A 26,209-nucleotide genomic window follows, 5' to 3' on the forward strand; every position below is an offset into this window, starting at 1 on the left:
AAGTTCAAATTTCTTTTTTAAAATGATCAGTCTCTACAGAGTTTGTAACAAGTGGCCACACGTGACCCCTCTGCCAGGGATGCATTCAGGACCAGCAGCAGGGGCTGACTTCAGTTCCTTCCACTGGGGGGAAAATCCAGCCTGATGAGCTTTTGGCGCCTTTTCCTTTGGCGATGAGGTAACCGCATTTCACCACTTTTGTGAACTACCTCCCAGACTGACATCACACCATCTCACCCCTTAAAACCCACCTTCCTCCTTCCTCAGCCCTTCCTCCCCAATCATTACTTCCACCCTTTATTCCTCACCATTCACTAAACCTCAGGACCCAACCTCCCTTGTATTGAGCCGCAGTTACAGCCCAAGATTTGGGAAAACATTTGGGAACTGGAGCAGCAGAAAGAGGGCAGCATGAGTGGCTTGTCAACTGCAATTCAAAAGCATATGACTAACTTTGCCAAGTAGCACCACAAACCAAGGAGAACTGAATCAGAATTGCTGCATATTAGGAAAAGCCTGACTTACAACAGAAACAATACAAAATTAAACTTTGCTGGACAAGAAGGACTGAACGTAAAACATTTATTATTAATATACTTACTATATAATAATGAATGATTCAGTAAGACAATTCTAAGTCACCGTGGTCCATGAGCAGCACACATTCACCAAGTATCAATCCTATATATACCACTTACTCCCTTTTATAATCATTTTGACAAAAAAAAATAAACACTTTGTTTTATTTACAGAAGTAGTACATCAAGGTGGAATATACTGGTTTGATAAAATATTCAAATGAACACTCATTACTTGACTCTAGAACCCATATGCATAATTCTTACCCTGTTTTGAAGGCACAAGAATACAAAAAAAGTAATCTGCATTTGCTAATGCAGGGCCTTCCAGCTTATAGCAAAGTACACAAGATTAAAATTGGATTTCATAGATTCTTTCCCCAGTAATGTGAAAGTGACAGCTTTCATAAATAAAGGCCATTGCCTGTTGGAAAAATAATTATGCAGTCAACAAGCTTCTGTTAATATTAATTTATTCTCAAACCTTAGAGTGCACCAACACAGCACAAAATGCTGCATGTTCCCAAACTGGATGGAACAGTTACTTCTGGAGTTGAGTTATGATTGTTCTTTGCAAATCCTCCACTCAAAGATTGCAAACGGTTGAGAACGCAAAGGACGCCAACTACAGTAGAATTGGCTACATGTAAGAGGAACGTCAATTATCCGAAGGATACGGGAGGGGAGTATTTAACTCGGTTAATCGAATACCAGATAGTTGAGTGCCGGATAACATAATTAGAGCGGAAAATGTGCTGCTGGAAAAGCGCAGCAGGTCAGGCAGCATCCAAGGAGCAGCAGAATCGACGTTTCGGGCATGAGCCCTTCTTCAGGATAACATAATTAGCCAAGTATTGGGACCTGGCGATTTTGTTCGGATGATCAAATGCTGGATAATCGGGGTTCCTCTAAACTATTGAAACAGGTTTTGGTGTTTTGATAACAAAGTACCAGTTTGTAGACAGTGGGGGTGGTCACATAATACACTTCACAAGGTGACTATGCTCACCTTATTTCAGCACAGCAAGTAATTTTTTTGTCATCAATGCATAGAACTGAATGATGAACGAAATACATAAAACATACTTTTATTTTAATTTTACTGACAATTTTGCAAATTCTGTTTTGGTTCTGTGTACAAAAACATTTACAATGCCAAGCCTTTTTTCCTTATACATCAAATATTAAATCTTCGGGAGATATCATAAATTAAAAATGTAATCTTGTTAAAACTTTCAGTGTTATTCTTCATTTCATTTTTAGATATTTGTGCAACAGTTGCTGTATACATTGATATAAAAGAATGTTATTCAATAGTGCATTTGAGACAACTGTACATCTTTTACTCATGTGCAGCTTTGTGCTTCCACTTCATATCAAGTTTGCTATCCCATTCCCCCATGAAAGAGATGAGTGTTCCAAATATAAGGCATTTTGGAAATCCATATATTTAAAAACAGTGATCTCTGAGATTTTTGGCTCACAAGGCTTGTTGTACAAAATATATACTCTCGTTAGAGGTCATTGCAAAGCATCTGTTAACAGTTTACCATTACCAAATCACCAAGGCCATTAATTACATTTGCTTAAAAAAAGTGTTTGTTTATACAGTGATGTTTTTGTAAAGTTCAGCAATCTGTGAACGAAAGAATTTTCTCAGCTCTGCCCTCTTTGCCTTGAACGTTGGAGTCAGAAGGCCATTTTGAACAGTGAACATCTCAGGATACAGAGCAATATCTTTCACCTATTAAAAAAAAAGTTAATTATTAAAACAAGTCAGGTCATCTTTGGACTCAATTAAATTCCAATGTGAACTGTGTTTAAATTCTGCGCAATGAATCACAAGAGAACAGAATAACCTAAGAATGTAAAAGATTCATCAAATTGGTGCAAGCACAATAAAACATAGCTGATCTTAGTCTAATCAGAACCTTAGTCTCACTATCTACTAACATCTTACCAGTGTGCCTTGCTACAACCCTTAATTACCACTAGAAGTGCTTGTATTGCTGGAGTCAACAGCATCACGATACTACGTGTCCATTTTCCAGCAGCAATAAGATACAATTTTTAAAAGGGGTGCAGAAACAGGAACATGAGGGTATATGTGTACAAATCATCGAAGGTGTCAGGCAGGTTGAGAAAGTGGTTAAATCAGTCAGCTCCCAGCACAGCGTAGGGCCAGGGCCCACTTATGGCCTTAAATATTAGGGTTTCAACCCAAAGCAGAAAATCTTGTCCCTACATCTTCAGCTTAGGTTAAATGTTATATCCTAAGGCTATTACTAATTTAAGGTTGAGATTTATTTATTTTTCCTTCAGTTGTCTGCATTCTCCTGCGGCCCGTGATTTTAAAATAGTGTGACAAATTTGAAGTTTATAGTTATGATTAAACTTCAGCACAAATGAGAAATGTAGTTTTATTTTCATCAGAAATGTGAATGGATTGACAAAGAAATAATAATTCTGTACAAACTTAGGAGCAAGTGGCCACACAAACAACAGAGAGGAAGTCACTTAGTTAAGGAAGGAAGAAAGCAAATGGAAAAAAAGAATAGGAAGCAAAGGATGTGGAACACAGCCAATAAAACAATTAGTTGCTTACTTGTTCAAATGACTTGAGTCCAGCTTCCTTTCCAATTTGTGTCAAATTTGCTAAAATAGCATCCTTTAAAACCTTTTGGGAAAAAAAACCATAATTGCAAAAGCTCTATCATTGGAAATGTAAACAAAATTATTAAGTTTTGGAAACTATAAATTGAGCTAAATAGCTAAGGCAGAATACAGAAAAAAAGAACAAAATGTTTTGAATCAAATTGATGCAGCAGAATTGCTGTTCCTGCAAATTTGATCTTTTGGATATATGAACACTGGCAATTTTTTCAAGTGCACAGCCTCTTTAAAATTTCAAGAGTTTCTCACAATCGTAGTAATTTACAGGAGTCCACTCAAGCATAGCATACAAATGCAATTGTAGGTTGCTGTTAGGTGGTCACACAGCTTACAGGGAACATTGAATAGAGGACAATTTAAATATCATAATTACTTCTAACATATATTGTATATCCTCCCTACCTGTTGCAGCTATTTTGTGGCAATAAAAAACGTTTTCCACGTGCGTACATTTGGTATTCAAGCCTGTTTAACTTGATCAATATATGTTTTTATTTAAATGCTCAAGACTTGCCTTGTTTTTACACAATTCCTCAAATGTCCCTGTAATATTTTTCCTTTGTGCCCATGCAGGTAACACTTCAGGATCAGGTACCACAATTCCCACCAGAAAGGCCTGAAACATAAGAAATCAATATGGCATTTGGTGTGAGACAAAGACCTCGGCTAATTATTGTAAAAGTCTTCCTCCTTGCCTGAAGTTAGGCATGTCCACAGTTACTTCATAAAGGTATTCTAAAATGGATCCTTTGAAACTTATCTGTGCAATAAAATTGTGTAAACAAACATGTTAAAACAAATGCAAATAAATTTCACACATTCAGAAACAATGGACTGTACAAACCTGTTAAAGTGTCTACTTATAATAGGTTAAAATGTGAGAAATTAAATTCTAATTTCCTGCCCTTCTCTAACTCCAAACAATGCAAAGAAATTTGTTTCCTGTCTACCGTAACACATTTTGCAGCAGTTCCCTGTGATCAGAGGATAGAGTACAATCACTATACCCCTCGACAATCCAGAGATCTCTTAAAAGAATGTTACTGGATACTCACAAAAATCAATGCATGTTTTGTAGATCTGAGGTACTACGAACTGCATGTTTAAAAAGAAAATATGACAAACAACATTTGAAACATTGTGCTTCTATTTTACAAGCAAACTAATAATTTTGGATTCAAAATGTACATTATTTATAGCAGCAGCCCTTAACCTTGTGGTGGGTGGGAGAAAGATCTGCAAGTTGGGTTCCCTGATCTCTTGGCACTTTTCTAGTTCCATGTGCAACTTGTATATTACTCATTCTGGTTGACAAAGTTCCTGTGTGCTTTGTCCAAGTTTGTAATAAAGATTACCCCATTGGTGCACACATCCATTGCAAAAGGACCGGGCCTCTGTCCTCTTGAAGCAGGCAGAATATGCTTCAAGTTAAAATTCAACAGGAGACCAAAGCTATTCAGCTTCCACAGACCTTCAGAGCCTTTGTTCAGAATGCTACTGAACGATAAAATGGTTTGTAAAAGTGTAACATCCTCTACCATCACTTATTTCTGTCTCATCTCAATAGCTAATAAAGCTCCTCTCACAAATATCTGCAATGAGATGGTTGTCCAAACAGCCTGTTGCTGTGCTGTATATTCTATGCAATTATACACAAAAACTTGCAAGCTCCTTTACCAGATCACGAAGCAGACCCACTACAATTTATGAAATGTTAAACTTTGTCTGGCTTTCAATATCCACATATTCAAATAATACAGTAACTTCTTTGTTCATTCACCGGCATCAATGGCAAGGCCAAAAATTTATTGTGTCTTTCCAATTCCTTTTCAGATAGGACTAGTAAGCTGCCTTTTCACACTTTCAAACACAATGGAGCTTGTAAGGCCTTTTCAGAAGCTTAGCCACACAATTAGGAGTCACATAAATACTAGGCCAGGTAAGAACAGAGACTTGTTTCCCTAAAGAACACTGGTGAGTCAGAGTTTGAAGACTGATGGTTTCACGGCTACCACTATTGATATGAGCTTTTTAAATCCAATTTCTTTGATTTAATAAACTGAACTGTCATTCTGTGGATGCCCTGCTGAGAGTTAAACTCATGCTTCCAGATTCCATATTGCACCAAATTGACCCGCAAGCATCGGTAGACAGTTTTTACATAAAGCAAGAAAACATTTGAATAAAACACACAAAAGTAGCTAAGTTGCTGTAATGATTTAAATGACTACATTGGCAAATATGAGTCAAATCGAAGCTCTCAAGGGTAATCACATCAATTAGATTTTAATTGACAAATAAAATCTTTAATTTGAATCGGAGCATTTGAAACCAGTCTGACGAGTACTTAGATGGAACAATGCCAATTTTCTGGCAATTTAATATTCAGATTGTTCCCCTATTCTACTAATGTTTGACTAGGATTTACAAGAATTAGTTTTTTTTTCAAACATCTTAAATAATTTTGTGTCAGATGTAGATACAACATGCTGAAATTTTAGCCTTGATGAGCCCAGGTATGGAGATAGGTGGGCAAGGAATTTGGCTCATCTTGACACCACCTCCGTTCCTGCTTTAGGGCCATTTTCCCTGTGGCAGGAAGGGACAGCGTCTGGCAGAGTAGCCAATTTGAGCAATTAAAGGCCTATTATTGGAGGTTTACTATGGTTTTTCCAGTCAGCTTCCATGTTTCCACAGCTTGTAGGGGTCTTCCCTCTATAAAGGAGGCAAACATTCTCTTCAGGCTGAGAGAACTTTTGCCTGGTTTTAGCATCTTCATATTCAAAATTTTAAGAAGTTAGTGAAAGATGCCTTGATTTTTGGGGCACCCTCTCCTTTACTTAGCTGTAAGGGCATCTTGTTGTAGTTTCCAAAGTTAAGAACCTCCTATTGGGCAGTGAACCCACCCTCTTGTCACTAACCTGCCAATTTGAGGAAAAATCACAGGATAGTGATGGTTTTCCACACAAAGCACTAAGACATAGAACATTACAGCGCAGTACAGTCCCTCAGCCCTGGATATTGTGCCAACCTGTGAAACCAATTTGAAGCCCATCTAACCTACACTATTCCATTATCATCCATATGTTTATCCAATGACAAATTTCTTCCTGACAATGAGCTTCAGGAGCCAGTCAGGAGTATTCCACCCAAACTCAGCTTGGGCAGTGGCAGAAAATGGTTCGCATGAGTTTACGCAATTCCTTCTGGATCTTCACTTCAATGTGGAGGAGAAGCTTGTGTTCATTATCCCTTTGTGTAATGCCATCAGGAGCACCTTGTTCTTAGTGGAGGCACTCATGTGGCAACTCATGTGGGAGGTTCCATAGAAAATGCAGATCAAAAAAAAATCTTCAACTGCAGAAGTGGCAAATGAATTCTTTGAAGACAGACGAAGGCTGCAGCAGCAACACGCACTCCTAGTTATCATGGCTAGATATTTCACCAAAATCTGACCACAATACCATCAATAAATAATGTGGACAATGATGGCTATTCAAGGTCCCCATGTTAAACAATGTAAAATATGATTCACTTGCCAGGTCTTGAGGTGATAGTGAATTAGTGATGGGGACAGGGCAACAAATCTGGGAGTTCCTAATCAAGATACTGCCCACAGGCGACAGATGCATGAAGGTTGTTGGACACCTGTGTGTGTGTGTGTGTGTGTGTGTGTGTGTGTGTGTGTGTGTGTGGGGGGGGGGATTGAGGTGTGTTTGGGCAGCAACCTCCATGACTGAGTGGTCCTCTTCAGGATACCCTCTACTCACATCAAGTGGGGAAGGACAGGTACCCTAACACATCACTGTCCCACTTCCTTTCATCCAAACACCTTAATGATGAGGCAGTGGTAGGGAGGGTATAAAAAGAATCAAATCCTGCCCTCTGGATCCCAACAGTTTATGGGACATCCTGACCCATATAGCCAAAGGTTGGAAATCAGCTTGTTCAGTCACATGAAGACCCATGGTCGAAACTTACAACCGATATTATTCCCTAATTCCCTGATTGAGAGCCAATGGGTTGCTAGAACTCAAATTAAAATTCACCCTATAGAAGCCACCGTTGAGTTATACCATTGCTTATAGTAGCTAAGAATTCAAAATGGAGGACTTCTGTTGTTCCATTTAGAGGTTTGAATTACCTGCAGACTGTCACCATGGACAAACACCTGGGCCACAGGCTCACTTCGAACATAGATGTTCTCAATTTTTTCTGGTGCAATGTACTCGCCCTGTGCCAGTTTGAAGATGTGCTTCTTTCGGTCAATTATCTTCAGAGTGCCATTCTGGTGTAGCAAAACAAAGACTGCCTTTTAATCAGAAGCTATTGCACAATTCTTACATAAATCTTGCTATTAAAAAGGTTCCACAACTCAGAAATTACTTAAGACCATAAGACATAGGAGCAGAAATTAGGCCATTCAGCCCATCGAGTCTAGTCTGCCATTCAATCATGGCTGATAAGTTTCTCAATCCCATTCTCCTGCTTTCTCCCTGTAACCCTTGATCCCATTGATACTCAAGAACCTACCTATCTCAGTCTTAAATATACTCAATGACCTCGCCTCCACAGCCTTCTGTGGCAATGAATTCCATAGATTCACCACTCTCTGGCTAAAGAAGTTTCTCCTTCTCTCCATTCTAAAAGATCTTCCCTTTACTCTAAGGCAATGCCCCCAGGTCCTAGTCTCTCCTACTAATGGAAACATCATCCCAACATCTACTCTGTCCAGGCCATTTAGTATACTGTATGTTTCAATTAGATCCCCCTCATCCTTGTAAACTCCCATCAAGTATAAACCCAGAGTCCTCAAATGTCCCTCATATGTTAAGCTTTTCATTTCTGGGACCATTCTTGTAAACCTCCTCTGAATGCACTCCAGGATCAGTACATCCTTCCTGAGATATGGGGCCCAAAACTGCCACAAGGTCTCTCTTTCCTACTGGACTTTAGAGGGTCAGATTGCAGAATGAAAGGGGGAAGGATGTAGTAAAAATAAATTATCAGGAACTTGGAGTAGAGTAGGTCATGACAATTGGTCCTCAAAACCAACAGTAATAACACTGAGTGATGATTTGATTCTTTAAGGTAACTATCTGTCTTAACTGCAAAAATACCATTTTTGACCATATAAGTTTGCCAACCTAACTTATAAGCCATTGCACCTTTCTGTTAAATGTAGTCATTAAGGACTGTGAGGGAACCAACCATTTCCAACGTTTCTCCCCTCTGCTGCTCTCAGACCTTGCATCACATGATCACAACATCACAGAAGATCAGTTCTAAAGCTGTAGTTTGACACCCTTAAGCCAAACTGTTCTCCATTGTAAAGGGTGGGACAGAGTATGTGGTAGGGAGAACACAGACCAGTATTTTGCACAAGCATCATCACTTCTTGAGTCTTTTGCTTCATGGTTCCAGCTAGGCATTAGTTAGCAGATAGGTCACCATTTTGAATTTTAACTTTTCTTCCAAGGTTGAATGTGATTACAAGTATCAACACATTAAAATGTGACATGTGGCAAGTGTAGGGAGGTGGGAGTAAGTGTTAAGAAAGCCACATTAAATGATTTTGCAACATTGCAACTGAATTCCTAATGGCTGCATAGCACAAATCCGCTCCTTAAATTTGCACTGACTAATAATCTCACTTAATGAAACTAAAGTGATAAGTATCGCCTGCTGCACAACATATAAACTTTAAGAGATAAGGGTTTAGATATTTGGTGGGGAAGAGTAGATGAACTTTCAGCCTGAATTCTAATCTCAGCTATTCTTAACTCAAAGAGCTCAAAATGGGAACATCTTCAAGTCCTCAGCAATTTCACAATCTGCCCAAAATTAAAATGATTTGAAAATTTGTATTTTTCAATACTCAACAGTTTTAGTTGGTTCTGAATTCCCGCTACTGCAGCAATGAATTTACATATTATACACCATTTTATTTTGCTCATATGATTAATTTTCAAACCTTCACAGGCAAAGAAGAAGTATTTCTATTCTGTCATAGTTAAACTGCTATTTCTATTTCTATTCACACTAGCATTACCACACGTAATGGAAAGTTTTCCAAATTCTGATAGGGTCACCTCTCAGGTCAGATACATAAATAACCAATCCAAAGCTCATTCCAGAGGCCATGAAAGCTTACAAACACAATTGTTTAAGAGTGGTGGAGAGTACTGTATTTAAAAATAAATCATATTTCCACAAAAAATGAGAGGATACTGGTAACAAAGTAAAAGAGTGTGTGTGTGTGGTGGGGGGGGGGGGGGGGGGGGGGGGAGGAAAGAGGAGGAAAACAAACAATATAATTGATATTAACAAATTTTCAAGGTTACATCTGAATCCTTTGGAATCTCTCAGGGTCCTATAACAACAGAGTTTCATTGCAAACCTGTTGAACAAGGAGATAATCAAGAATATCTTCCTTACTGGCAGCCATTTTCCTATATCCCCTGTGTGCAACCAGCTGTGGTTATCCAGAGCTTCTGCTGTTTTCTCAGGGTCTTTAAGGTAACCACGGAAAACATTTGTCCCTTTTATACATATCTGAAAGATGAAACACAAAGAGAATTTCTGACACTATGAGCAAAGTGTTGATAATAAAAGTAATGCACTTCCAAGTGTTAACCTTCATTCCTCCACAAAATAATCTGGTGAAAACAATAGGAAGGATATCCAGGTTTGATCCATCAGACACTGCCATCTTCTGCCTGGATAAGTACAGCTCCAAAATTAATCAAGGAATTCAATACCATCCAAGCAAAACATCTGCTTGATTTTCACCCCAGCTATCAACCATGAAACTCTCCAGCAAAGCACATAGTGGCAGCAGTTTTGTGTACCATTTATTGCAGCAATTACCTAGGCTCCTTCTACAGCACCTTCCAAATTTCAAAGAAATATGGGGAGCAGGCAGCCAACTGCAGCTGAAACCAAAATTCAGCCATGAGAATGTTAAATGACAAAGCAGGTTAGACAGGCTGTATGGTCCACTCCTGCACCTAGATAGTTTGTCCTTACAAGTTCTGTCAGCGATGCTCATATCCAATGAACAAACAAAAATAAAAGCCAGGAATCTAAACAGATTGTAGAATCTACACGGTTATTCACCTTATTCTCTGAACATATATTTACACTACAGCAGGTGGCAGTTAAACAGTGCAAATACAACATACTTTGTCCAACAATTTGAAAATTTTTTGATTCACTCTGATGTTTCAAATAACCATTTATAGGTTTCCATATTGAAAGTATATTGTCAGAGAGTTTCATGTCCACATTGAGAGGCATTTCTGAGCCTTTCAAATTTAACACTATAATAGGTTAGGATGTGTTCTCACTCTAACCTTTTGCTTGCTGTCCAGCGTGCGTGAGGAGGTTTTCCTGTTCTTCAGTTCAGACTTTAATTCCATTCGTAGAATCATTATGCATGTCCCACTTCTTTGGAGTATAATCCAATTAGTCCCTCTCCCCCAACTCTCCCATTTCTCTCCAATATTTTCCTATTTCAAGTGTTTATCCAATTTGCTTTTTGAAAGTTATTGATTTTTTAAAAATCCTTTTTTGCAGTACATTCTAAATCATAACAACTCATCGTGAAACAGTGTTTCTTCATGTTGTTATTGTGCTTTTATAAAAAGTGCATTGAATCTGCATCTGCTCTTTACTAACCTTTCTGCTGTTGGAATTACTGCCTCCTTGTTAACTTTAACAATACCCCTCATGACATGGAATATCTCCCCTTGACCTTCTCTTTTCTCAGACCCTCCCTTTGTTCTTTTCTTAACCTCACCATTTCACCTACACAAATATATTATGTATCTATCATTTTCCACTTGTAATGAAAGGGCTTAACTCAAGTATTAATTCTGTTTCTCTCTCCAGAGATGCCACCAGTGTATTTCCAGCATGTTTTTTTCTGCTTAATTCAGGTTAAATGTTGTGCTTTTTAATGTCATTAATTACTTTGTTTCTTAAAAAAAGGTATTATTCTACACCCTATTCTCAGAGTTGAATTCACTCTTGCAGCAATATGACTGAAGGTAATCAGGTTGCTAAATTACCAATTTCTCTCCTTGTGGAACATTCCCATGGTTCAGGATAACATACTGTGCAATGGATTTCAGAACTTAATGCTGTCTTTAAGTCACCTCTACATTAGATTAATGCACCAGTCCAAAATTAAATCTTCATAACATGCAAGAATACAAACATTATCTGCTCACCTCACCCTCCCCTGCTCTTGCAAAATAGTTCATTTCTTCTACGTCAACAAGTTTAATCAGATTGCAAGGCATTGGAGCTCCAACATGTCCTGCAGATGAAACAGGAGAAACAGAAATGAAGGAGTTCACCTGCATGAACTAATATGCCGTCCATAATGGGCAGCGGTCATGGTAAAAAGGTATATGCAAACAGTAAAAACGTTCATCAACCAGACTAAAATTTGTTCAACATGCATAAAGAATTATTTTTCATGGAATATCAACCTAACCAATACGTTATCAAGAAAATTAAGCTTTACTACTGTGTATTTATTTAGTGTTGAAGGGCAAAATTACAGAATACAATTTTGTTACCAGCTCAAACTGTTATCATTGGATATGCAATTCCTGATGAAGGGCTTTTGCCCAAAACATCGATTTTCCTGCTCCTGCCTGGCCTGCTGTGCTTTTCCAGCATCACTCTAATCTTGACCCTGAGTTACTAAGAACACACCAACCAAAAAAACTGCAACAAGTAAATTAAGTTAGATGCACCCGAAAATTCCATGAAATCTTAAATCAGTGGAATCAATAAAAGGAACAGAAATCACAGTACAATCTGTGGTTGGGGGGAGGTGGTAATACTGCATACCCTGGGCATTATCGATATATATTTTTACTGCATACATATTCAGTTGTAGTCTGATGCATTTAAACAATATAAAACGCTTTGAGCATTTGCACTGTATTTTTAACAAAATATCTCCCAACTCAGGAAATTCAGCATACTGTCAGCAAATTTCCCAATGTTGTGGTCTGTCTAAATTTAGAAACAACACCTGCCGGAGAGGGTATACTCGAGAAATAAGTGATTTCTAAAAAGGAAAGATGGAAATGTTTAATTATAAATATACAGCATCTGATTTATGTTTTGAAGATTTGTTACCAATGATTGAATCTTACTTTTTTTGTCCAAGTCCAAATTGCGTCAAGTTATTTGGAGGGTTTCTCATCGCAAGGCCTAGCAGGATTTCTCTCCAAACCTCACCAAACTCACCTCATTATATATTCACCTGCCCCTGTGGCATCTCTCACAGCCAATTTCCACCCCACCTTAAAATGCACCATGCAATTTGCTACTCAGCTAATAGCTGCCTGCGCCATTTTTGTAAAGCCTCGTGCATTGGGACAGGGGTTACTCAATTATGTCGAGAGCCATGGTCACAGTGGGGAGCCCTTCGCCCCCCAAGTAACCAGCCTTGTAAGCCCCCTACATCACATCAAATGCCCTAGGAACACAAATGCTCTAGAATATATGAATTGTAACAGCTTCCAGAGTAGCAAGCACACACCTCCAGGAAGGGATAATGATGATTTTAGATCACCCAGTCATTAATGGATTGGAACCCCTTCCTGTTGATGAATTCCATAGTGTTTTGATATGACCCTCTCAGTGCCAATGTGTACAGTCAACGGCACTCCTGAACCTGGGTGAAGCCAGCTATCTTCCTGACTTCGACTGCCCAGGCTGCAGCACTGACCTCTTCATGGGGGAATGAAGTAAACACTGTGATCTTGTACAGATGTCACTGGCCACTGCCTTGATGCCTTTGGGTGCATGACTGAGAAATCCCACACAGGTCACCTCCTGCTCCCTGGAAGAAGCCAGTGGCATTGCCATTCTGTGCTGCAGTGGCTTTCATAGGAACTGTGAGCCCTTAGGTCCTGCGCCAGCCTCCAGCACAGTTCTGTTACTGACTCCTGGGGCACGTAAAATGCATCGGCATTGTGCCTAGCTCTTACTCAGGAAGTGGAGTCAGGCCAGGAAATCTCTGGGTTTCCTGCTCACTCACAGATCTCAAGGGGCCCTGCAGCTGCTACTTTTCTCTGTGCTGGGTGCTTCTCAAACTCTGTTGTTGCTTCTGGGCTTTTAGATAGGCTTCCACATTGACTGACATCCCTCCAGCAGCAGCGCCCATCATTCACAATACCAAGGTCATGAACTGGGAACAGAAAAAGTGAAAGAGTTTCTCTCATCTCAGAACAGTCATCGGTGGCAAACACTGGAAACAAGGGTTGGGATTTTTTTTTGCTGAACTCTAGAGCCGTTCTCAGACCTCCCATGTGTTCTCTCCCGAAACGCCTGCAATCTCTCTTGCCTCCCATTTAAAGGATCATTGTGAGTTCATCTCACTAGCAATGTGGTGAAGAGCTCTGCAACATGATCTTCCTAGATTGCCACCATCTTGGATCCCCTCATCCTGCTCCTTTACCTTCTTCCTGTGGAGGCCATGAGGGGTTAGTCAACACCGTGCTCTAGCAGAGCTTTGTTTCTGGAGGCTGCCGCAGCAATGTAGTCTGTTCCTCATGGCGCCCTGGTGGTCCCTGGGATGGATGGTCTGTGTTTTCGGTGGCATGGTGGGTCCAGCTCAGGATGCTTAAGGAGACTTCTGCAGGGTTATCCGACTTGGGATTCCAATGGCCCCATGTAGTGTTTTGCTTCAGCAGCTGCTTTGACGATGAGGTGGGTCTCTGAGGTGGCTTCTGCAGCAGAGGCATGGTGGCCAGCCTGGGATTCCAGTAGTCCGAGATTCTGCAGTTTCGATGCCAGCTTTTTGAGGTGGTAGAGAATGCTGATCCTGTCTTTTCCTTGACCTTGCGAACCCATGATCCATGAACTGAACAAAGATGGACTTTGTCTTTATCTTTTTAATATGATTTCTGTTACTAATGTAGGTGCTGCAGTATGGTGACACAAACACTTCTTACTGTATTTTTTGTAAAAATACAAGTGACAATAAATTACATTCTATACAAGTCTATCCAATGTTATTCTGAATTCTTCCTTTCAACTCGAGATCCCCACCCTCAGTACCATACATACATACATGCTTTAGCCTTGACTCCCCCCCCATTCCTGACACCACACCTCACCACCCCTGACGGATTTCAACAATCAGCCCTTAGACTCCTGACTACCATGGTCACAAATTATCAACAAACCATATGTGATTCCCCTGACTGCCTGTGCTAATTCTACAGGACTGTTCGCCAAATACCACCACCCCAGACTAGACGAGCACTGATCCCCTGACCTTGAGAATCCGAAAAGACAACACAAAGACAGCACTCTGTGCCTGCAGACTGGGATGATCACCCAGCAGTACCAATGTGTCTATGCGTCAGATTGCCATCTCAGCATGTCGCACACCAATTAACCTCCAAAACTCCCATGATTCTCCAATACTGGCAAGAAAAAAATAACTTGTCTGTGCTTTCAGCAGCTTTCAACTCTGGCTGAAGATCAACTCACTCATAGGCATGGCACAGCACGAACTGTGCAACATGCAGGCAGGAACCAGCTCAGTGAGCACAGGAGATCAGCCGTAAAACAAAGCCTTGATCTAAACCCTTCCGTAACCTAAACCCTTGCCTGTGTGTATACAGTGTCCCTGCTGCAGCTTTCTCAATGCTAGTTTCCCTGCCCAATGGCAAAATCAATCCAGAGAAGGCATGGGAAAAACAGAAAGTAGAAACAGCAGATTATATCACTTTCAGTTCATGCCATGGTACGGAAGAGTTTAGGTTAGTACAGGTAAACAATCCTTTATCCAAAATTCCAAAATCTCTTTTCTTGGAGTATGGAGCGTCACTTTGGCGTGCAAACAGGTGAGCCAACTCCATACCCACTCGAACTCCGATGCAACATGCCGGCATGGTCCAGCATTCACAGGCATTAATTGTGTCTCAGCGCTTGTACTATTCACATGTGCATCTGCGGTTAGGTCTTTTTAAAAAATTATTTCACTGTGAAAATGCCATTTATACCAAAAACCGAAAAATTCCGAATTCTGAAAAACTACTGTCCCCAACGATTTCAGATAATGGATTGTGTACCTGTAATAGGGAAGAGAAGTGAAAGGAGGAAGAGTTGAGAGAACAAAAGTCTAGAGCAATAAGGCAGCAAAAATAACATTGTTCAAACCAAAATGTTAGATTTTTTCACCCACTTTTTTTAAAGGCTGCTTCATTGGATAAAATCTAGAACTAGAGTCATAGTTTAAAAATAAGAGGTTTGCTCATTTAAGACAGAGATGAGGAAACAATTTTTCTGAGGATTGAGATTCTTTGAAATTCCCGTCCTCAAATGGCAGTGGATACAGAATATTTAAAAAATTTTTAAGGGCAGAGATAGAAAGATTCTTGATTACCAAGGGGATGAAAGACTATTGGAACATGCAGGAATGCAGAGTTGAGGTTAAAATCAGATCATCCATGATCCTATCAAATGATGGAGCACACTCAAAGAGCCAAGTGGTCTACTCTCCCTTGTTCATATGGAATGGAAAACTAATACCACATCCATCTCTCTAAACTTAAACACTTATCCTGTTACAAGACTTACAAGAATGGATCCAGTATTGAGAAACTTCAGTCATGAAGACAGATTGAAGAAGTTGGGTCTATCCTCCTTGGGAAGAAGAAAGCTGAGAGAAGATTCAATAGAGGCTTTCAAGATCATGAGCAGATTGAACAGAGTCAATAGGGAGAAACTGTTCATGCTCGAATAAGAGGACAGAGATTTAATAGTGATGTGCAAATGAAGCAAGGGTGATGTGAGAAAGATCTTTTTCATTCAGCAAGTATTTTGGGCATGGAAATGCAGTGGAGGCAAGTTCAGATTAGATTCCCTACAGTGTGGAAACAGGCCCTTCAGCCCAACAAGTCGACACCGACCCTCCGAAGAGCAACCCACCCAGACCCATTCCCCTACATTTGCCCCTGCACCTAACACTACGGGCAATTTAGCATGGCCAATTCACCCAACCTGCACATCTTTGGACTGTGGGAGGAAACCCACGCAGACACGGACAGAATGTGCAAACTCCCCACAGACAGTTGCTCAAGGCGGGAATTGAACCTGGGTCCCCGGTGCTGTGAAGCAGCAGCGCTAACCACTGTGTCACCGTACCACCCAATGTGGAGGCATTGAAGAGGACCAAATGGCCTGCTTCTATTTTCTACCTATCCTAGGCATAGGATGATTATTTGGATAGAAACAGCATGCAAGCACATGGAGAGAAAGCAGGAGATTGGCACGAGGCAGAGATGCTCAATTGAAGAGCTGGTCAAACTTGTTGGGCTGAATGGACTCACTACACAATTCCACTCTTGTCCATATACCTATTTAATGTTTTCTTTATAGTTTGAGTTTTGATTTCTCTGGGTGTTTAAAACTATTCTCTTTTCTTCCCTCCACCTTCAGCTCGATAAATTAGTCATCCACAGTTTACAACCATTCAGAATTGTTCACTTACAAAGACATCAGTGTATTTTTCAATTAGACACCAAAAGACCAGTTTCAAATGCAGGCAGAAAACAATCAAGTGGCATGGAGCATTCCCACTCCTACCTTCTCCATGGCATGAAGAAAGGAGAGGACAATTTAGGGACTGTGGTCCTATTGCATTTCACTATGTGAGCTCTCAGGAATCCCAACGCACCTAGCCAATTCCAGAAAGGTAAACAATTGTCTACTTACCATGCACAAGTGGACAGTGGATCCAACAAAAATAACACCCATCAGATATTTTCAGATTTGCCATAAGTAAGGACAGCTGCAGAAAACACTCAGCAGAAATGACTGTGGGGTGAGCAATAGGCTCCCCGCACTGGATTACTGTTTTTCATCCTGCCTGTTCCCTTCCCACTTGCTTCAGACAAGTGCACTGACTTACCTCGACTGAGGTCCAAGCAAAATGGGAGTCAGGCAGGCAGACCAAGAGCAGTAAATTGTGGTGTTGGGCAGACCAAGTCAAATTTGTCCCTCCTGTTCTTTTAGAAACAACCAATGTATTGTATTGAGAGATTTATTAGGGGAAAGGAAAGTCTTACCTGCTGACCAATCTCCAGGAAGGGTCATTGAACAGTCTGCAGTGCACTCAGTTTGTCCGTATCCCTCATAAAACTGTAAAGGATTACCACAAAGGCACATCAACTTTTAAAAAATAGATTATGCTCAACAGAAACTACCCCCCCCACCACCCCCCAAATCATGGTTCAACATTTGTCAATTGAGGGTAAAATGCTGAAAAAAGAATTCTGATGTAGTAACTCCATGAATCTGGATACTTATACAAACAAACCCCCAAGTGGCTTTTTATCAGCAGCACCTTCACTTCTGAGTGCACTATTCTAAATGAGAAAATATTAAGAAGATACAAAGTATAATATATTAGCATTTCACTGCAGTGTGTTTCAGCTTAGGACTCTGTAATTTATGGATCTTCTACTAATTGGTCTACTGGATCACACAAATAAAAATCTGAAGGTCCCCACCCATTCAGGATTGCTCATGCAGCACTGATAATGTGGACAAGAATGTGTGGATGCCAAGTTAGGAAAGATCAGGATTCAGGTACAATGCTTCCATTTTTTGGGGGTGGTGGGAATTCCAGAACAAGGGTACAAGATTTTAATATTGGAACCTAGCCATTTGGAAAGGTTCCAACCATTGTTGGTTCAAGGCAAAGCATCACAGTTTGAGAAGTTGATGACAGTCAATGAACTGTAAAGTTGATGTTGCAAAAGCTGACCTTGGGCTATGAATATTGGTGTCATGGGATTCCACTCAGATAGTTAAGAGTAGAAAGAGAGAATCACAGATGCAGCCTTGATGTGTGTATCCCACAGATTAATTGCAGGTGCAAGAGAAATCATTTGAGGAATCATGAGTTTTGGGATTCCACAGAGGTTTTGTGAAATTTCTGACTTGTGGGAAATCAGCAGAATTACAGTGGAAAACAGAAAATCTTTGCAGAATTTAAAGCCCTGACGTCTGCATTGGAACAGGTGGAATTGAAACCAGATGATAGCAGGTATGTTATAGAAAAAAATGGTCAGCAGTGCATTAAGACAAAGAAAACGCCAAGAATGAGAAATCATGGTAGTTGTACCCAAATACTTTGTTAGTGGCTTTGACCAGGGTGTTATGTGTTAGGGACATGGAATTCAATTGGCAAGAAAGTTAGGGGTGTGAGAGACATACGACACCAACTACTGAGCAGATGACTACTCCCGTCACAGTTACTTCCTTACAGTAATGATTAACACACCTGATCTCTGACTGCATATTTAAAAATAAACTGGATAACCGGTCCACGAAACTAGACAAGCAAACTGCTCACTAAAGTTTCACGTACAAATGAAAAATTAGTAATGTTTAAACAGGATCACAGATCAGAAGTACAGCTTACCTGGCAACCGACAGCAGCCCTGATGAAGGTAAGCACGGTCTCAGACACTGGAGCCGCACCAGTTACCATTAATTTTACCTGGCCACCAAGACTATCCTGCAGATAGAAAGCGCAGAGATAACCAGAATATTGAAGAAATTTGAATATCAAGCACCAAACATCAATATTTCTTTACGGTGTATTAAAGTAATACTTTTGCTGTTGAATTATATACAAAATGTCATGAAACACAACTACTTTTTCTATTCAGCCAGAAAGCTCCCACTTCCAGAACACAACCCAAAAAGCAAAGGAGATGGAGATCTATTGAACGGATTTTCATATTTTTTTGAGATTTACATACATCTTCGTGGATCCTTCTGGTCAAGAATGGAATAGCTAACATAATGTTAAATAACCCATGGAAGTCCTGTTTAACAAAATCTTGTCTGGCCCAAATTTCCTCATTCTCCCACTTGACAGAAATCTGCCTGCTTGTGGAGGGCGGCATTGCAGGCTGTGCCTGGTCATGTTACAATGTAAAGGCTGTAAAATGGCAGCAATTCCCACTTGGTGAGTCATGTAAAGGTCACACAGCTATTGTTTGGACAGAACTAGACGGACCAGGATCTTGCAAATACTGAAAGCCAAAACCAAAGCTAAATTTTCTCACCTGATTTTAGGTACTTTTCCATTGTTGGGGCTTTCAAATAGTCGGGGTAAAGCTGGTGAGAATTAACATAAAACTGGAAATTCATCCTGACTATACTTTTGGTTCAGCCAGAGCCCATGCCAGATTTTTACTGGAGCAAAAGTCAAATGGAACACACTCAGCCCTTTTCACCTTGGTAGTATGTGCCAAAAATCTCATGATCCTGCCCTAGACAATTTGATGTTTAAGTTTCGCTAATCCTTGGTGTCGAGTGATACTGTTGCAGGGCACATGTAAGAAAGTTGGTGGTGCTTTTTTTTCCATGTTAAAAAGTGACAATAGAATGCTACTACCGCATCAGGGTTCAATGTTAAATAGTCATTATTAGATAAAGCCTTTCCCTAGTTAGAACCTGCATGTGTGATACAAACCTGTATTTTCCGGAAAACCAACTTGTCCCATATGCTGTTGCGTCGCATTATACCTTTTCGAAGCTCTGCTGTTTTTCTCCAAGTAGCAATTTGCAATATCCATCTTTTTAGAAAGCTGTTCGCCTGGCTATGGATCTACAAATCAAACTCATGTTAAATTATCAAAGAAGCACTGAAATTGCAGTCAGCTCATTCCTAATTTAGGCAACTGAATGCAATCAAAAGGAAATGAAAGATTTCTAAAGACTTTTGCTTTACTTGTGTTTGAGAAAAATAAATTTGATGCCACAGTCACTTTCTTTTTCATAGAGTCATACAATGTTACAGCACTGAAACTGACGATTCAGTCCATCAGATATGAAGCTTTGCTATTCTCCACACATCTTCACAATTAATCACAAGATCATGTTCAGTCCTATTTCCTTTCATATCCCCTTTACCTCATAAGCACCTCTTAAAATAATTTATGGAATCAGACGTTTATGGCAAAGAATTCAATCTTCTAATCTGCTTCCAAACAAATTTGTTTTTGATTTTAATTCTGTGCTCCCTCAGTACTGTCTTGCTGAGCAGTGGAAATATTGTTTTGCTGTAACTCATCATAATCTTGATCAGTAGATTTTCCATTATTCTCCAACTCTAATAAGAGATCCCTCTTCTCAAATCTCTCTCCACAACTAAATCTAATCCATAGATGATCTTTTAATCATTCATCTGGCTGTTTAGTAAGTTTAAACAATAAAGGGAAGAAACAAAATAATTATTAGACATCATAACTACCATCATTTACAATGGTAGTTATAGGTTCTTTTAGAAGCTGAACTCAATATCTTGCTCCTCTTCATAGGAAGCCCCATCGGAAAATAAAGAGCACTTCAAAAACACAAACATTATTGAGGGTTACTAAGATTAAAAGTGACAGACAGTGAACACACTGGTATAGAAGAAAATGAGAGATTGCAACAGACATTCCCAGATGATTTAACAGATGTGTTTAACACTAATTTGCAAACAGCTGGGTAAGTAGAAACACATATCTAGAACAAGGAGTAAATATTGAAGAGAGTGAATAACTTCTATTGGAACATAAACAGTTAATAGACTGTAAAACACATAGCCAGAGGTTAGTGACTGCAGAAGAGAAAATGTCAACAATTAATAGATTAGATAGATTGATGAAGGAAATGGGTTGGGATTGGTGTCAAAGATCCTTGGAATGGGTACATAGGATTAGGATACAAATCAACACCTAGCAGAAATGTTTGTTTCTGTATTGTAATTTCTAGTATGTCTATGTAAAATCTAATTGAGGCATCCTTTAGATCTGTTGTCAATGGATCAGACAGTCGTAAATGGGCTGGAGGTTGTGGGAATTTACAAAGCTGCTTTGCAGTATACAAGAGGCTGCTATCTTGCAGAATTAGAGTTTCTGTCAAAAGCTGATGGTTAATGTCCAGCCAAGCATGGGCCTGACTTTTAGAAAGCATCACTTGTCAATTTTACCTACAAAATGGCAAATGATTTAAAGGTTGGTTAAATATCCACTTATGAATCCTAGCCTTCTTTACAACTGGTAACTGGAAAACAATAATTTGCACAGTACTGCGATTTAATTTTTCCAAGAAATCTGAAACATTCGGTCTTGCAAATCACAATAGATAAACTACAGAAAGAGCTCATACATACCTTATCATACATCCTATTTAGCAGTCGAGGGACAACAGGAAAAATAGTTGGCCGCAAAACTTTGATGTCATCCATTAGCAATCTGATGTCTCCCTGAAAGAAGCCAATTCGTGCACCATGGCATAGAACCACAATCTGCAAAGTAAATTAGATATATCAGCATAAAAGCTACAATATTCACATAAACCTCTATAAACAAGGAGGAATACAATGCCCTTGTTAGTCTGAGTTCATTACCTTTCTGGGTTCTGAAAAAAATGTATGAGACCTGAAACACTAACTTGTCTTTTCTCGGAGAACTAGCCAGTTGGACACAGAACTAGCTCAAAGGTAGAAGACAGAGGGTGGCGGTGCAGGGTTGTTTTCAGACTGGAGGCCTGTGACCAGTGGAGTGCCACAAGGATTTACTTTTTCTCATTTTTATAAATGATTTGGATGCGAGCGTAAGAGGTATGGTTAGTAAGTTTGCAGATGACACCAAAATTGGAGGTGTGCTGGATGGCACACGGTTACCTCAGATTACAAGAGGATCTTGATCAGATGAGCCATTGGGCTGAGAAGTAGCAGATGGAGTTTAATTCAGATAAATGCGAGGTGCTACATTTTGGGAAAGCAAATCTTAGCAGGACTTATACACTTAATGGTAAGGTCCTCGGGAGTGTTGCTGAACAAAGACACCTTGGAGTGCAGGTTCATAGCTGCCTGAAAGTGGAGTCGCAGGTAGATAGGATAGTGAAGAAGGTGTTTGGTATGCTTTCCTTTATTGGTCAGAGTACGGAGTACAGGAGTTGGGAGGTCAGGTTGCGGCTGTACAGGTCATTGGTTAGACCACTGTTGGAATGTTGCGTGCAATTCTGGTCTCCTTCCTATCAGAAAGATGTTGTGAAACTTGAAAGGGTTCGGAAAAGATTTATAGACAATAGGTGCAGGAGTAGGCTATTCTGCCCTTCGAGCCTGCACCACCATTCAATATGATCATGGCTGATCATCCTTAATCAGTATCCTGTTCCTGCCTTATCTCCATAACCCTTGATTCTACAATCCTTGAGAGCTCTAACCAACTCTTTCTTAAATGAATCCAGAGACTGGGCCTCCACTGCCCTCTGGGGCAGAGCATTCCACACAGCCACCACTCCCTGGGTGAAGACGTATGCTGCCAGGGTTGGAGGATTTGAGCTATAAGGAGAGGCTGAACAGGCTGGGGCTGTTGGAGCATCGGAGGCTGAGGGGTGACCTTATAGAGGTTTACAAAATTATGAGGGACATAGATAGGATAAATAGGCAAAGTCTTTTCCCTGGGGTCGGGGAGTCCAGACCTAGAGGGCATAGGTTTAGGGTGAGAGGGGAAAGATATAAAAGAGTTTCCTGCCCCGCTGTGCTTTTCCAGCACCACTCTAATACATGACTAATCTCCAGCATCTGCAGTACCCACTTCTGCCACACCAGTTTCAGTCTGGTCCTGTTTATTGGATAATGAGTAAATCCCCTGTTAATGCCTTTGACTTGTATGCAATTAAACACCATTAACATTGATCATGAACATTAGATATCAATTAAACAACACACACCAGGTTATAGTCCAACAGGTTTATTCGGAAGCACTAGCTTTCAGAGCTCTGCTCCTTCATCAGGTGATTGTGGCGAATCCACAAATCCAGCACTCCTAAAGCTAGTGCTTCCAAATAAACGTGTTGGACTATAACCTGGTATTGTGTGATTTTTAACTTTGTACACCCCAGTCCAACGCCAGCGTCTCCAAATCATTAGATGTCAGGAGCACTTTGCCTTTTCAGCACACTAAATTACAAATTTTCCTTTTTTTTCCCATTCATGCGACTAACCATAGAGTACCTACAAAAGCAAGTCAGTGGCTCAAAATACTGCAGCAAATAACTCATCTCCTAACTCCCCAAAAACTGTTCACCATCTACAATGCACCATTAAGGAAGGAATACTCCTCAGTTACCTGGGTGAGTGCAGCTCCAACAACACTCAAGAAGCTTGACCCCGTCTCAAACAAAGCAACCTGCTTGATTGGAACCACATCCACAAACATTCATGCCCTCCACCACCAATGCTCGTAGAAGCAACGCGCAACATCTACAAGGTGTACTGCAGAAATTCACCAAAGATCCTCAGACAGTATCTTCCAAACACTTTCAACTAAGAGGAGAAGGGCAGCAACTTTGTGAGAACACCACCTGCAACTTTCCCTCAAAGCCACACACTGTCCAGACTTGGAAATATATGGTTCCTTCAGTGTGGCTGGGTCATAATCCTGGAACCTCGTTCTAATGGTATTGTGGTCAAAGTGGATAGCTCATCATCGCCTTCTCTAGGGCACTAGAAACAGGCAATAACATGTTGGCCTAGCCAACAACACTAATATCCCACAACTGAATAAAAATGAATGGGCTCCGTTGGCTGGGCCAGCATTTATTGCCCATCCTTTGTTGCCTTTGAGAAAATAATGATGAGCTGCCTTCCTGAAGTCCACCTGCAGAGGGTTGACTCAGAATGCTGTTAGGGAGGGAATTCTAGGATTTTGGCCCAACAATATAAACAGAACGGCAATATATTTCCAAGTTAGGATAGTGAGTGGCTTGGAGAGGAACTTACAAGTGGCTGTATTCCCATGTGTCTGCTGCTCTTGTCCATCTAGATGGTAATGGTCATGTATTTTGAAGGTGCTGTTTAAGGAACTTTGGTGAATGCAGTGCATCTCGTAGATAGCATATACTGCTGTTCCTGAGTATCTGTGGTGGAGGGAGTGGAAGTATATGGATATGGTACCAATCAAGTGGACTTCTTTGAACTGATGGCATTAAGCTTAAGTGTTGTTGGAGCAGCACTCATTCTGGCTAGTGGGCAGTATTGCATCACAATTTTGACTTATGCCTTGTGGACAGGCTTTGGGGAATCAAGTTATTTGCTGAAATATTTTTAGTCTTTGATCTATTCTTGAAGCCAAGGTCTACAATTCAGTGTTGGGTCAATGACAACCGCTCAAGTTGATGATAGGTTGAATGAAGGTAAATTTATTATATGTCAAAGAACAGTGGTTCAATTCTCTCTCCCTGGAAATGCTCCACGGCAGCTGAATGAATTTTCAAAAAACGATTGTCTATTATCTCTCTTGATAGATTGACGGTACATTTACATGTCACTTTTTTAAAAAATCAATTTGGCTCAGGATTATTACTAGATTAAGTGTGATTAAAGAAGGATGAACTGGGATCTTACCAGAAATCAGTGAAGGGTCAATTTTAGTGAGTTCCTTCGAGAATTTCTTTTCATACCATAGCCTTACCAAGTTTTCTCACACTATCTTCCCAAACTTGTCTCATATGTTCTGCACCATCCCTCTATAGCTGTCCAGTGTGCATGCCCTGAGATATTAATGACTGATGGAGGGTCAGAGGGAGTAAGTGGCGAGCTGGAGTCACCTGGTAATGCTGTTTCATGTCGGTAATTGATGCTGTCTAGTTTCAATTTGGCAGGTGGGAGAATGGGGAGCTGCATATCGATGGGACAAGATAATGTAATCACAAGTATGTTCGTGCATGCAAATTGGCTACTTGCTGCTCAGCAGAAAGAATTTCATCTCCCTATTCAACACTTGGAAAATTGAATGTTTTTCTCCTCTCAAAAACAGGAAGCTCCTAATTGCCAGTCTCGTATGATTCTCCCAATTTTCTCACCAATATCCATGTTGTGCAGGGGTTGAGAATATTAATCCCAAAGCAGACACCATTTGGCATTTATTGCTTAGGATATACAGCACAGGAACAATCCGTACAATCTGATCAGTGCTAACTGAATCATCCTACACTCCACTTAAGTCTTCTTCCATCTCTTCTCATCATAATCTACCATGGTACCCAAGTATTCCCTTCTCCCCCCATCCCTAGTTTTCCTCTGTACTAATTACTTCAATAGTTCCCCTTGGTAGACAGTTCCACATTCTCACCATTTTTTGGGTAAAGAAGTTTATTTTAAATTCCTTATTAGAGTTCTTAGTGACTACTGTCATACTGGTGGTCTTTAGTTATATTTCCCTGCACAGGACAAAATATTCTCTCAACCAAAACCCTGCATAATGTTAAAGACCCCCTATTAAGCTCTAAGTTCACCACTGGTAAACTTCATCTATCTTTAATCACACTTAATCTAGTAATAATCTTGGCCAATGTCTCTCACTGTGTCTCACACCTGTACACACACACACCATGGGTGCTGGGAAAAATATAAGCAGTAAAAAAAAACTTGGCCAAATTGATTTTTAAAAATGGCATGTTATTGCTAAGGGCAGAGCGGTGGATGTTATCTATATGGACTCCAGTAAGGTGTTCGACAAGGCTCCTCATGGTAGACTGGTTAGCAAGGTTAGACCACATAGAATACGGGGAGAACTAAACATTTGGATACAAAACTGGCTCGAAGGTAAACAGAGGTGAGGGGTTGCTTTTCACACTGGAGGCCTGTGACCAGTGATGTCCCACAAGGATCGGTGCTGGGTCTACTACCTTTCATCACTTGTATAAATAATTTGGATGTGAACATAGGAAGTATGGTTAGTAAGTTTGCAGATGACACCAAAATTAGAGGTATAGTGGACAGTGAAAAAGTTGACCTCAGATTACAATGGAATCGTGATTAGATGGGCCATTGGGATGAGGAGTGGCAGATGGAGTTTAATTTAGATTTGGCGGCACGGTGGCTCAATGGTTAGCACTACTGC

General features: G+C 40.2%; 1 protein-coding gene across 3 annotated transcripts in view; it reads right to left on the reverse strand.

Annotated features, from left to right (window-relative positions):
* Positions 1–1,034: 1,034 nt before the first annotated feature.
* The window catches only part of LOC140495872 (long-chain-fatty-acid--CoA ligase 1-like), a 155,169-nt gene continuing 129,994 nt past the window's right edge, over positions 1,035–26,209 (reverse strand). For all 3 annotated transcript variants that reach the window (XM_072595086.1, XM_072595096.1, XM_072595106.1), the window contains 10 exons: positions 21,469–21,603; positions 19,783–19,917; positions 18,721–18,816; positions 17,360–17,432; positions 11,486–11,574; positions 9,690–9,806; positions 7,396–7,539; positions 3,766–3,867; positions 3,184–3,255; positions 1,035–2,322 (listed from right to left, as the gene is read on the reverse strand). In XM_072595086.1, the coding sequence (XP_072451187.1) occupies positions 2,182–2,322; positions 3,184–3,255; positions 3,766–3,867; positions 7,396–7,539; positions 9,690–9,806; positions 11,486–11,574; positions 17,360–17,432; positions 18,721–18,816; positions 19,783–19,917; positions 21,469–21,603 (1,104 nt within the window). In that variant the 3' untranslated portion in view covers positions 1,035–2,181. The remainder of the gene's footprint in view (positions 2,323–3,183; positions 3,256–3,765; positions 3,868–7,395; positions 7,540–9,689; positions 9,807–11,485; positions 11,575–17,359; positions 17,433–18,720; positions 18,817–19,782; positions 19,918–21,468; positions 21,604–26,209) is intronic.

Source organism: Chiloscyllium punctatum, chromosome 2, assembly GCF_047496795.1.
Source record: "Chiloscyllium punctatum isolate Juve2018m chromosome 2, sChiPun1.3, whole genome shotgun sequence".
Taxonomy (NCBI): Eukaryota; Metazoa; Chordata; class Chondrichthyes; order Orectolobiformes; family Hemiscylliidae; genus Chiloscyllium; species Chiloscyllium punctatum.